Source organism: Podarcis vaucheri (genome assembly GCF_965113315.1).
Source record: "Podarcis vaucheri genome assembly, chromosome: 8".
NCBI classification, from domain to species: Eukaryota; Metazoa; Chordata; class Lepidosauria; order Squamata; family Lacertidae; genus Podarcis; species Podarcis vaucheri.
In genome coordinates, this window is record NC_138766.1 from 78095521 (window position 1) to 78109367 (window position 13847).

The following is a 13847-nucleotide window of genomic DNA, read 5'->3' on the forward strand; positions in this document are numbered from 1 at the left end:
TGAAAGCCAGGATTGACTTTCCACCCCCACCCTGCTTAGGTGGCGAGCCGATTTGGGCTCGCCCGCGGAGGCTGATGGACCCGGATAGATTCCGTCAAGCCTTGCGGGACCTTGCTCCCCCTGGCGACTCATTGACTGAGCTTGTTGAGGGCTGGAATACCCAGCTCCTGGCAGCCATCGATGAGATCGCACCTAAGCGCCCTCTGCGACCCCGCAGAAACCGGGCTCCCTGGTTTACCGAGGAGCTTCGGAAAATGAAGCGGGACCTCAGACGGCTAGAGCGAGTATGGCGGGGTGCCCGTGACGGAGCCTCAAGAACATCTTATAGGGTTTTTATGAAAACCTATGAGATGGCAGTGAAGGCTGCTAAGAAGTCTTACTTCTCGGCCTCCATTGCATCCGCTAGCTCTCGCCCGGCGCAATTATTTAGTATAATTCGGTCTTTAACGTCCCTTGAAGGACAGCCAAATTTAAATAACAATCTGACACACAGCTGTGAGGCATTTGCGAGCTTTTTTGCGGAGAAGGTCCTGTTGCTCCGCCATGACCTCTCTGCCAATTTGGATACAATAAAGGAACTGGAGGCCCCTCGACTGTCCTCGGGTCCAGTATTGGACCACTTTGACCGGATATCTCCAGCTGATGTGGACAGATTCCTCCAAGCTGGAAAGCCCACCACCTGTCCTCTTGACCCGTGCCCGTCATGGCTGATTAGAGCGTGTCCAGACGAGGTGCGGGGCCCCCTGGGGGATATCATCAATTTGTCCCTTGGCACCGGGATATTCCCAGGGGAACTGAAGGAGGCGGTGGTGCGTCCGCTCTTAAAGAAAACATCATTAGATCCCTCAGATCTATCCAATTACCGCCCGGTCTCGAATCTTCCATTCCTGGGTAAGGTGATTGAGAGAGCGGTTGCTGAACAGCTTGGTAGGTTTCTGGATGAAACATCTGCTCTGGACCCATTCCAGTCCAGCTTCCGCGCTGGTCATGGGACCGAGACGGCTCTGGTCGCCCTAACAGATGATCTCCGCAGGCAGCTGGATCGAGGCGGGTCAGGGCTGCTGATTCTTTTAGATCTATCAGCAGCTTTCGACATGGTCGATCACGAACTTTTGGACCACCGCCTTACCGACGTGGGGATCCAGGGCACAGTCCTTCAATGGCTGCGCTCGTTTCTCTCTGGTCGGGGACAGAGGGTGGCGCTTGGGGGGGAATTGTCATCACGCCACTCCTTGGTGTGTGGAGTGCCTCAGGGTGCAATTCTCTCCCCGATGCTTTTTAACATCTTTATGCGCCCCCTCGCCCAGCTTGTCCGGAGTTTTGGGCTGGGTTGCCATCAGTATGCTGATGACACCCAACTCTATCTGTTGATGGATGGCCATCCTGACTCGGCCCCAGACACACTGACCAGATGTCTGGAAGCTGTGGCTGGATGGTTACGTGGGAGCCGGTTGAAGTTAAATCCTTCGAAGACAGAGGTCCTCTGGCTGGGGCGGGAAGATATGGGATCAGGGGGGCAACTCCCATCTCTTGCGGGGGTGCAATTAGTGCCAGCACCGTCCGTTAAGAGTTTGGGTGTAATCTTCGATACCTCCCTCTCTATGGAGTCGCAGATTACAGCTATAACAAAGGCGGCATTTTTTCATCTCCGCCAAGCTAAGCAGTTGGCCCCTTATCTCTCTCGTCCTGACCTAGCCACTGTGATCCATGCGACGGTCACCTCCAGACTGGATTATTGTAACTCGCTCTACGTGGGGCTGCCCTTGAGACTGACCCAGAAACTCCAGCGGGTGCAGAATGCCGCGGCGAGACTCCTTATGGGGTCTTCGCTGCGAGAGCACATTCATCCGGTATTATACCAGCTGCACTGGCTCCCGGTGGAGTACAGGATCAGGTTTAAGGTGCTGGTTTTAACCTTTAAAGCCCTATACGGCCTAGGACCCTCGTACCTACGGGACCGCCTCTCCTGGTATGCCCCACAGAGAAACCTACGGTCTGCAAATAATAACATCCTCAAGGTCCCAGGCCTCAGAGAGGTTAGGCTGGCCTCAACTAGAGCCAGGGCCTTCTCGGCTGCAGCTCCAAACTGGTGGAATGCTCTGTCAAAAGAGACTAGGGCCCTGCGGGACCTGACATCTTTCCGCAGGGCCTGCAAGACAGAGTTGTTCCGCCAGGCCTTTGGTCAGGGCGCAGCCTGACTCCCTCCTCTGGCAACCTGCACATAATTCTGCATAATTGGTTGCCATCAATTTGATTTAATTAATTTTATAATGAAATATTTTAGATTGTGTGATTATTTGACTGATTATTTGATTGTTGTTAGCCGCCCTGAGCCCGGCTTTGGCTGGGGAGGGCGGGATATAAATAAAATTTATTATTTATTATTATTATTAAATGAATGAGTGAATAATGAATGAATGAATGAATGTTATTTAGTCCCCATGACTGAGACCTTGGCATGGCCAAACTTACCTTGCTCTCTCCTTCAATGACAATAACAGGAACAGCAGTGGCAGGCCATCGGTGCTTGGCAGGGAGGGGTTTATCGCAATTCCATAAGACAATGATCTGAAAAGGAAAATTCACCCTTCCTTGAGCGGAATGCCTGTGTAGCCCAAAGACAAAGCTCAAGCGTCCTCCTTAGTCACACGGTTCAATTCTGAGCTTCCCCAAAAAGATTAAATTAAATTGCGCAATCCAATTCCTTTCCAGAGAGAAAAGTACACGACTCATTTTTCTGTCCTGACAATGAGGGGGGGGGGACTCAACCCTTTTGACAGATGCCATCAGAACAACAATTTGTGTCGCATCTGGAAGGATCCTTACAGCTCACTTTGGCAGAGGCCAAAGGCCAAAATGTTCCATTATATAAAGAGGCGACTCTTCTCTCCTTACAGATGGGTAGCCGTGTTGGTCTGCCATAGTCAAAATAAAAAAATTCCTTCCTGTAGCACCTTAAAGACCAACTAAGTTAGTTCTTGGTATAAGCTTTCGTGTGCATGCACACTTCTTCAGATACCTGAATATCTGAAGAAGTGTGCATGCACACGAAAGCTTATACCAAGAACTAACTTAGTTGGTCTTTAAGGTGCTACAGGAAGGAATTTTTTTATTTCTTCTCTCCTTAACGCTGCTGGTATGATACGCAGTTTTGTGCCGCTTCTGTCGTGCTGTGTGAGCCCTGGGCAGGGATCGGGTCCGGCTCCTGGCTCCGCTTTCAGAGTTGCCTGTGTGCTGTGATTCCAGAAGTAGTAAAGCATGTGTGGAAGCTAGATTCAGCTTTCTAAGAATCTCTGCTTTTGGGTATATTTCAAGGCAGGTTTCTAACCCTTATGACTGGAAATATAAGCTTGGAAGTAAGCGGGGACGTCTTGGTGAAATCTCAGTAAACAGGAAGGTGGCTGAGCAAGATTTGTAATGGGTGGGTGTCTGTCCTCCATGCATTTCATAGCAAAAACAGCGCCTTCAGAATGGTAACAGCTGCAGACAAAATAAAAAAATTCCTTCCAGTAGCACCTTAAAGACCAACTAAGTTAGTTCTTGGTATGAGCTTTCGTGTGCATGCACACTTCTTCAGATACACTGAAACAGAAGTTGCCAGACCCTTCTATATAGTGAGAAGGTGGGGAGGGGTATTACTCAGAAGGGTGGTGTGAATCGGAGATTGGCAGATAGCTGAGATGAGCCTGTTGACGACTCTTAACGACTGTAATAGGTCTTACAGGAAAAGGCAAGGGGTGAGAAGGTGAGAAATGGCTTAGTCATGTATAATGAGATAAGAATCCAATGTCTTTGTTCAGACCAGGTCTCTCCATGGTTTTAAGTTTGGTAATGAGTTGCAATTCAGCAGCTTCTCTTTCCATTCTATTTCTGAAATTCCTTTGTAGTAAAACAGCTACTTTGAGATCTTGTATAGAATGTCCTGGGAGATTGAAGTGTTCTCCTACTGGTTTCTCTGTTTTGTGATTCTTGATGTCAGATTTATGTCACTATATAGAAGGGTCTGGCAACTTCTGTTTCAGTTTATCTGAAGAAGTGTGCATGCACACGAAAGCTCATACCAAGAACTAACTTAGTTGGTCTTTAAGGTGCTACTGGAAGGAATTTTTTTATTTTGACTATGGCAGACCAACACGGCTACCTATCTGTAACAGCTGCAGAGTTATTCAAGAGATAATAGTGTCTTAATTTGCATAGTTTGAACAGGTTGCAGAATCCAGCTTCCCTTGACACCGGATATTAAATTGCCTGGGTGCAGAATTCTGCATTTTGTTATTTTAAAGCAGGGCTGGCCGGCCGGTGGCCCTCTGGAAATTGGGCTTTAGACCCTATCAGCCCTGGTACATGATCAGTGATAATGGGAGTTGTAGTTCTTCAGCACCTGAAAGGGCCACAGGTTCTCCATCTCAGTTTTAAAGCACGGAAGGCTGCTAGCCTGACAATAAATGTCTCAGGAGGCAGTAAATTAAACTAAAATACCGTACTTTTCGCACCATAGGACGCACATTTTCCGTCATAAAAACTAAGGGGGAAAGTCTGTGCATCCTATGGAGCGAATGCAGGGGGGAGGCAGGCAGGAAAAGCCCCCAAGAGCCCCACACAAGCTTCTTGCAGGCTTTTCCCCAGGAGGGAGAAGGGACTGACATCGCCAGTCAGTCCCTTCTCCCTCCTCTAGAAAAGCCTTGCGCAACCTCTCCAGCCGTGCGAGGTTGCGCAAGGCTAAAGAGGAAGCCAGGGCAGTGAGCGCGACCCACCAGAGGTAGATCTTAACCCTTGCCCCACCTGGGAGCTTCTCTGGGCAGGAATTCCCTCAGCTTAAGTGGGGTGGGGGAAGTGTGGCAGGTAGGGGGGTACCTACCTAGACACTGAAGCCACATGTCTCTCCGATGAAAATTGGGAGTGGGCATTGTGTGAAGTGGCTTGGATCTCCTGCCGCAGAACTGTAGGACTGTATAGAGTTGGGAGGGCCACCTGAGGGTCATCTAGCCCAACCCCCCTCACAATGTAGGAATCACAGCTAAAGAACGCCAGGCAGATGGTCCCCCAACCGTTGCTTAAAACCCTCCAGTGGTGGAGACCCCCAACACCTTCCGAGGTCATAGAATTGCAGGGTTGGAAGGGAACCCCAGGAGTCATCTAGTCCAGCCCCGGCGGACAGCGGGTGCGATCCATCCCGTTGCGCAAAGCTAAAGATGCTGCACAAGGTTAAATAGGAAGCCAAGGCAGCGAGCGGGATGGATCGCACTTGCTGCCTTGTCTTCTTCTTTAGCTGCGCTGGAGAGGTTTAGCTCCTGGCTGGAGAGGTTGTGCGGCTATGGATCCTGCTCGCTGTCTTGGCTTCTTTGCTCCTTGGGGCTGGGGGGGGGGACCCCGGGCTTCCCCCGCAGCCCCAAGAAGCCTGTCCGTTGCTCTTTGGGGCTGTGGGGGGGGAGGGGGGAATAATATTTTCCCCCTTGATTTCCCCCTCTAAAAACTAGGTGCGTCCTGTGGTCCGGTGCATCCAATAGAGCGAAAAATACGGTATATCCTCTGGGACTGGACCTTAGGCAAGGATGCAAAACCAACTAGCATACCTTTGGTCTTGTGGAACATGTGCTGTTGGCCACAACTCTCCAATGAGGCCTCCTGCACAACCATATTTTTCCATTTTGACACAGTTCGCACTGAATCAAAACTTCCTGGCTGATATTTCAGTAAGGGTGGAGAGACAGCAGCTCAGGATCAGAGCAATCCCTGGAAACTCCATAGGATCTCAGCTACCAGAAAGACACTTGTCTGAGTCCCCAGAAAGTCATGGCTAGTCACGAGCAGAGTTATTGACTAGATCAGCCTCAGACGTTGGCATCACCTCTGACTGCTGGCATTCCTGGCTGGAGCTGGTAATTAGAATCACAGAACTGTTGACTGGGAAGGGGACCCGGGAATCATCTAGTCTGACCCCCTGCAATGCAGGAATCTTTTGCCCAACGCGGGGCTCAAACCCACAACCCTGAGATTAAGAGTCTCATGCTCTAATTGCAGTGCAGCAACTTCTGGAGGCCTCCAGGCTCTGGCAGGCAGAGTGAGATGGACCAACTGTCTGACTCGGCACTATCTTCACCCGAAACAAAAGCTATTTACATCTCTTTAAACTCTGTTGAATTGGCCAAAGCCCTGCATTAGAAAAGCACATTGACATCTATCAATCAAGAGGCACGTCAAAGAGGACCCTTTATTTTGAAGTCATCCCAGAGACACGGCTCAATGGTGGATCGCCTAGAGGCCAAGTATAATTCCTTACCTGGGAACAGTACTGGGATTTGGCTACAGCAACCAGGAGTTTCAGCACAGGTTGAGACTGAGAAACTAAAGGAGTAACTGCATGGATAACGGCGGTGAATTTGGATGGGGGCTTGACGCCTGGAAAGGAAGCCAGCAGTAAAAATATATATAAATACATGTTGTTAAGCAAAGGGCGACAAATCAATATTGTTATGTAAAGGGCGACAATCTGAGCAGTATAGAATTGCTGTCATCTGAAACAAAATGAAATTTGTTGACTTCCCCACCCGTGTGCAGGCTGGAGGGATCAAGAGCTATTTGTTTCACTCCCTGCCCCAGGCTTTTATGGATTTTATCTATTGCAATTCTATCCCATTTTTTTAATCCAAGGAGCTCAAAGTGGAAGGCATGGCTCCTTGTTTAATTCCGCACAACCACCCTGTAAGGTAAGCCAGCCCAGGGACTGGCCTAAGGCCACCCAGAGGATCAGACCATGTAGGCCACCCTTCTCCAACTTGGCATCTTCCAGCTTCCCCAACATGGCTGCATTGGCTGACCCTGATAGACGCTGTGGCCCAAAATAGCTGGAGGGTACCAGGGCTGTGAGGAAGACTGGTGTTGGCTGATCAGCTGGAGAGATGGACAGAAGGTCCCACTTCATGAGCAGGAGGGGAGCCACAGCTCAGTGGCTCTGCACATGGACAGTCCCAGGTTCAGTCTCTTGACACAGCTAGCTGAAAGGACCAGAGATGGGAAGGCAGTCCTTGTGAGATCTTGAGCAGCCACTGCCAGTCTAAGTCGACAATACTTGGCTTGGTGGGTCATGGGTCAAACTTGCCCCATAGCTTCTAGGCCTGCCCATTTGTTACCCAGCCAAGTGCAAGGCTTTGGTGTGGATTTACAAGGCCCTTATCAGTTACAAGGCCCCAATCCTTATCTCCCTGCTTGACTCCTGTTGGGGGTCCCCGATGGCTCAGAGGCTCAGAAGCCACATGCCCCAAGCCTGTGGAACTCCCTCCCAACTGAGATTAGAGAGGCACCCTCCTTGCTGAAATTCAGGCACCAGACAAAGACTTTCTTTGAAGGCAGTGTTCAGGGTTCCGTTGGGTTTTATGATTATGATGATTTTATTGCTGAACGGTTAATTTTCACATGCACAGCTTTGAACTGCTAATGATTAAGTCTGAAGTTATGAACAAATAATAAACCGAAAGTCCCTTTTAGTCGTTTGCTGGACCCCAGGGGGGGGGGTGCTTGGGGAAGTGGTATGAAGGGTTGGCTAAAATTGTGCTTCTGAGATGTTCCTTCCAACTGAAAGTTCAGACACCCCGGTTAGCTTCTTCAAGTGTTTGACAGCAACCCTTGAGTGGCCCAGTTTGAGGGCAAGCTAACAGGGGTTAATGCTGAGAAGGGAAAGAACTGGGGAGACTCACTCTAGAAAGGGTGTGCCACAAGGCTGGTTCCTGATTTGCGCACCCAGGCAGGGCCGTCTTATCCATAGGTGCTAGGGGTGCAGGGCACCTGGGCGCTGGACTCTCGGGGCGCCAGGCCAAGAGTCCGGGGCCTGAGAGTTGAGTCCGGGGAAGAGCCCGCCTGTAGGTCAGAGAGCCATGGCAGAGTCTTTTGCGGGCGGCTCTGTGCCATGAGTTCGGGGGTGACCGAGCCAGCGAGACGCTGAGGCAGACGGCCGGCTGGTTCCGCCCTCCTGCGACTGGGCAACCTGGGGGGGGGGCACATGCGCTGGGTGGATCTTAGCACCCCAGTGCCACATATGCTTAAGACAGCCCTGCACCCAGGTTTTGTGAAAAGCCCGTACCCCCTTTTTGACGCGCCATGAGATCCAGCCTCCGTATCGGGAAGGTCATCCGCCGAGAATCACTTACCTAGATTAGCATAATAGTAAGGAAAATCTCCCAGATATGACGAATACTGTGGCAGTACAAATAACCCTCCGGGGTGCTTGTTCCATATTAAGCTGTTACGTGATATGTGCTTAAATATTCTGTCTTGAATAATCTGTTAAAAGGGGAAAAAGAAAGGGGAAAAGGAGCGACTCTTAAGAAGGTCTGAAAGAGAAACGGGAGAGGTGTCGCCGCTTGCCGAAGGTAGCAATCAGCACACTTTTCTGCAAAAAGCCAGCAAGAGGCCGGTTGTTTAGCATTCCTGTTTAATCTATTTCTCTTTTCTCCCAAGCAGCCCAGACGATGCTGGACCCGTGCGCATTCCTGCGGGTTAGAAGCCTCGCATAATGGTATTCAAACTACCTCATTAGGCGCCGCAGAAACCGTGGCAACAGAGCGAACTTATTAGATGCTGCAAGCCGGAGTCAAAATATTTTCGCTCTTTAAAATGGCATGTCAGCTTGCGAGGCTGATGAATCCATGCTACAATTTTGCCATCAATGTCCTGCATAAGATAATTAGTCTGGCGGTAGATTTAGACAGGGTGGTACCTTCCTGGAATAACGATGATTGTTACCTTCGCCTCCTTCCCCTTCTCCCCCCCCTCCCCACACAAACACACACAAAAATATGGTGCCGGAAACACAAATTGCATGGAGCAGAATGTAATGATAGCCCCGTGGCTTCGGCCCAAGGAAAAACCAAAGGTGCAGTAACATTTATTCGGTTCTGCTCCAATTCTGTGCAAGCATGGGGGGGGGAACAGCTGATTTTGTATGGGTGCAAAAAAGCAGGATGCTGAGGAGATCAGCTCCTGTCTTATAAAAGCAAGGCCCAATGTTGGGTATCGCCCCCACAACCTCCATCAATTCCAGCCAGCATGGCCAATGTTAAGCGAAGCTGCAATAAACAAATAAGAATATTCCAAAAGGTCTAATGAAAATAAGGTCTGCCTGCTGAGGGATATTTCACAAGGAGGGGGCCAGTGCTCACAGCTCAGTGACAGAGCACACACTTCAAATGCAGGAGAATGATCTAGGCTTGGTCTGTGGCTTCTTCAGGGGACAAAAACTGGGACAGTCTGAAACTCGGGGAAACTGCTAGTCAGTGTAGAGAACCTGTGACCAAGTCCAAATGTTGGACTCCAGAACCCATCATCCTTGACCGTTAGCCATGCTGGCCTGAGGCTGATGGGAATTGGAGTCCAACAACATCTGTAGCCCCCACTCCTAGTGTAGAAAATACTGAATGAGGTGGGCCCAACGGTTTGAGCTGCTAAGTGGCCCAAATGCACTGGCTGCCAATTAGTTTCCAGCCTCAATTCAAAGTGCTGGATTTGACCTTTAAATGGCCTAGGACTGCAATACCTCAAGGACCGTTCCTCTCCATATGAACCACCCCAGACTCTGTGTTCATCCTATGAGGCCCTTCTTTGTGTGCCTCCTTCATGCGAGGTCCGGAGAGGGGCAACACAAGAAGGGGCCTTTTCTGTGGTGGCCCCTCATTTGTAGAATGCTCTCCCCAGGGAGGCTCACCTGGCACCTTCATTGTGCATTTTTAGACGCCAGGCCTGAAAACGTTCCTCTTAAACCAGGCATTTGGCTGATTGACATCCCATGCCTTTTTAAACGTGTTGTGGGACGGGGGATTCTTGGTTTTCCACTGTTCTTATTCTGTGGTTTTTTTTAATATTGTAATTTTATGTTGTGAACTGAGATCTATGGATGAAGGCTGGCATGCAAATGGAAGAAATAAATAAGATAAATATGCCTGGATAGCTCAGTTGAGCGTGGTGCTAATAATGCCAAGGCTGAAGGGCTCAATCCCCATGTGGGACAGCTGCATATTCCTGCGTTGTTGGGGGGTTGGACTAGATGACCCTCAGGGTCCCTTCCATTTCCCGGTCTCTGTTATTCTTGCTGTTGCCCATTCAGAAGAAACAACCAATAAAACTGCAGCAGGAATGGCAAGTTTGGCTTTCCTGTGACAGTGCAGAAAGGGCACTTCTCTAGTTAAACTGCTCTGTTCATACACAATACTGTTTCACTGTTGAGATTCAGGACAATGCTTTTTTTCCTTGCAACTCAGCCAGGTTCAGTTTTTGAAGCAGGCGTCCAATGCCTTTGTTCAGATGTGCTTTTGCTGCTTACAGATCCCGTTATTTTGCGGGCCAAGGTCCTGACCTAAAAGGGCTTTACCCAATTTAACAGATGGCTATTTCTGGCCATGAAAACAACACTTAACCGTCTGCAGAGCTGAAACAGACCGGGGGGGGGGGGGAGAGGAATCTGTAAGAAAGGATACAGGAAAGGACAAAAAGGGAACAAATTTACAGCTCCTCCATTAACAATAAAAAGCACAGGGAAAATTGGTGCGCACATGTTGCTAAATACCATCTTTGGATTTTGCCTTGTAAAAGATAATGGCATTAAAGAAATCCCTGCTGAAAATTAAATCTAAAAAGATGTTTTTTTCTGTTTCTAACATTAGTGTGTAGGCTTGCCACAATTCCACTTTTATTGGGGACACACACACAAACACACTTCTGCTAATTCAAGTCAACTCTCATTCAAGGGGGGGGGGCAAATCCAATATGGGCTGCACATGGGAACTTCTCACCAAAAGAAAGTGTGTTGCATTAGATAAGCTTCACATTTCATCTAGTCCACGGGTAGCCAATGAGGTGGCCATCAGAAGTTACTGGACTACAACACCCACCATCCCTGCTCACTGGCAGAGGCTGATGGGAGTTGGAGTCCGTCAACATCCGGAGAGAACCATGTTGGCTGCAACTGAGTCAGCATAACCGAATGAGAGTTAAGGGTGTGTGTGTGCGCGCGTGCACACACACACACTAGAGAAGGGCCAAATGCAGATATGACGGCCCCTTGCAAACCATGGTTTAGAAATGGAGAGAAAGTCTACACTCTTCCCTTTTTTTCCTCAGGGCAGTGCTAACCACCATCAAAAGTTAACATGTGCCAGCCATGGTTTCCTCATAGACCAGCACTTGAAAACATGGTTTGAAGTGTGGTTGCAAATCGTAGTTGATGAGGGAATCTGATCAGCATTAACCATGGTTTGATGTTATGAGTGAGCGGCCTTGGGCTTACACACACTCCTTCCTTGCCTTGGATATGCAAACCATTTCTGGTTTGCAGCAACCTAGGCTTTGTCATTATGTCTGAGCCAAACCCAAATTGCTTAGAAGAACAGGGCCCCAAATCGTAGGTCGATGGGGGCTTCTGCAAGCCATGGTTAGCAGGGTTTGGACAAAACAGCAAACCGTGGTTTGAGGCAAACTAGGATAATAACATTCCCCATCAGCTGTGGAGTAACAGAAATTGAAATTACTAGTGCTGATAATGCTAAATCACTTTTAACATCACATCTTAGTCCCAGAGAGAGAGAGAGAAATGTGTGCGTGTGAGGGTTTGTAACATGCACCCACAGCTCTACAAAAATCCTTTTGAAAATGTGGCAGACTCGTTTCGTTTCCCATCAGAGTTCCTTGTTAGAATCATAGAATCATAGAATCATAGAATCATAGAATCATAGAGTTGGAAGAGACCACAAGGGCCATCGAGTCCAACCCCCTGCCAAGCAGGAAACACCATCAGAGCACTCCTGACATATGGTTGTCAAGCCTCTGCTTAAAGACCTCCAAAGTAGGAGACTCCACCACACTCCTTGGCAGCAAATTCCACTGTCGAACAGCTCTTACTGTCAGGAAGTTCTTCCTAATGTTTAGGTGGAATCTTCTTTCTTGTAGTTTGGATCCATTGCTCCGTGTCCGCTTCTCCGGAGCAGCAGAAAACAACCTTTCTCCCTCCTCTATGTGACATCCTTTTATATATTTGAACATGGCTATCATATCACCCCTTAACCTCCTCTTCTCCAGGCTAAACATGCCCAGCTCCCTTAGCCGTTCCTCATAAGGCATCGTTTCCAGGCCTTTGACCATTTTGGTTGCCCTCCTCTGGACACGTTCCAGTTTGTCAGTGTCCTTCTTGAATTGTGGTGCCCAGAACTGGACACAGTACTCCAGGTGTGGTCTGACCAGAGCAGAATACAGTGGCACTATTACTTCCCTTGATCTAGATGCTATACTCCTATTGATGCAGCCCAGAATTGCATTGGCTTTTTTAGCTGCCGCGTCACACTGTTGGCTCATGTCAAGTTTGTGGTCAACCAAGACTCCTAGATCCTTTTCACATGTACTGCTCTCAAGCCAGGTGTCCCCCATCTTGTATTTGTGCCTCTCATTTTTTTTGCCCAAGTGCAATACTTTACATTTCTCCCTGTTAAAATTCATCTTGTTTATTTTTGCCCAGTTTTCTAATCTGTCAAGGTCGTTTTGAAGTGTGATCCTGTCCTCTGGGGTGTTAGCCACCCCTCCCAGTTTGGTGTCATCTGCAAATTTGATCAGGATGCCCTTGAGTCCATCATCCAAGTCGTTGATAAAGATGTTGAATAAGACCGGGCCCAAGACAGAACCCTGTGGCACCCCACTAGTCACTCTTCTCCAGGATGAAGAGGAACCATTGATGAGCACCCTTTGGGTTCGGTCAGCCAGCCAGTTACAAATCCACTGAGTGGTAGCATAGTCAAGACCGCATTTTACCAGCTTCTTTACAAGAATATCATGGGGCACCTTGTCAAATGCCTTGCTGAAATCAAGGTAGGCTACATCCACTGCGTTCCCTTCATCTACCAGGCTTGTAATTCTGTCAAAAAACGAGATCAGGTTAGTCTGACATGACTTATTTTTCAGAAATCCATGCTGACTATTGGTGATCACAGCATTCCTTTCTAGGTGCTCACAGACTGTTTGCTTAATGATCTGCTCCAGAATCTTCCCTGGTATTGATGTCAGACTGACTGGGCGGTAATTATTTGGGTCCTCTCTTTTCCCCTTTTTGAAAATAGGGACAACATTTGCCCTCCTCCAGTCTGCCGGGACTTCGCCTGTTCTCCAGGAATTCTCAAAGATGACTGCCAGTGGTTCTGAGATCACATCTGCCAGTTCTTTTAATACTCTTGGATGCAGTTCATCTGGCCCTGGAGACTTGAATACATCTAAACTAGCCAAATATTCTTGTACTATCTCCTTAGTTATTCTGGGCTGTGTTTCCTTTGCTGAATCATTTGCTCCAAATTCTTCAGGTCGGGCATTGTTTTCTTTATCGGAGAAGACTGAGGCAAAGAAGGCATTGAGTAGTTCAGCCCTTTCTGTGTCCCCTGTTTGCATTTCACCATCTTCTCCTCTGAGTGACCCCATTGTTTCTTTGTTCTTCCTTTTGCTACGAACATACCCATAAAAGCCTTTTTTGTTGCTTTTAACCTCTCTAGCAAGCCTGAGTTCATTCTGTGCTTTAGCTTTTCTGACTTTGTGTCTACACGTGCTGGCTATTTGTTTGAATTCCTCTTTGGTGGTTTCCCCCCTTTTCCATTTTTTGTACACATCCTTTTTTAATCTTAATTCAGTTAAAAGTTCTTTAGATAGCCACCCTGGCTTCTTTAGGCACCTTCCATGTTTCCGTCTCATTGGTATTGCCTGGCGTTGTGCTTTTAGTATCTCCCTCTTAACAAACTCCCAGCCATCATGAACTCCCTTTCCTTTTAGTATTGTTGTCCATGGGATCTCACCCAGCACTTCCCTAAGTTTTATGAAGTCGGCTTTCT

At 48.5% G+C, this 13847-nt stretch overlaps 1 protein-coding gene and 1 long non-coding RNA gene across 2 annotated transcripts in view; one reads left to right on the forward strand and one right to left on the reverse strand.

Annotated features, from left to right (window-relative positions):
• The window catches only part of EXT1 (exostosin glycosyltransferase 1), a 271922-nt gene that overhangs the window by 22447 nt on the left and 235628 nt on the right, over positions 1-13847 (reverse strand). Inside the window, exons 5-7 of the mRNA XM_082235632.1 lie at positions 8145-8277; positions 6281-6399; positions 2473-2568 (exon numbers count right to left, since the gene is read on the reverse strand). Of these exons, the coding sequence (XP_082091758.1) occupies positions 2473-2568; positions 6281-6399; positions 8145-8277 (348 nt within the window). The remainder of the gene's footprint in view (positions 1-2472; positions 2569-6280; positions 6400-8144; positions 8278-13847) is intronic.
• LOC309539681 lies at positions 8277-8916 on the forward strand. The gene is made up of 2 exons (XR_014222947.1): positions 8277-8366; positions 8458-8916. It is a non-coding gene; the product is annotated as an uncharacterized lncRNA (long non-coding RNA).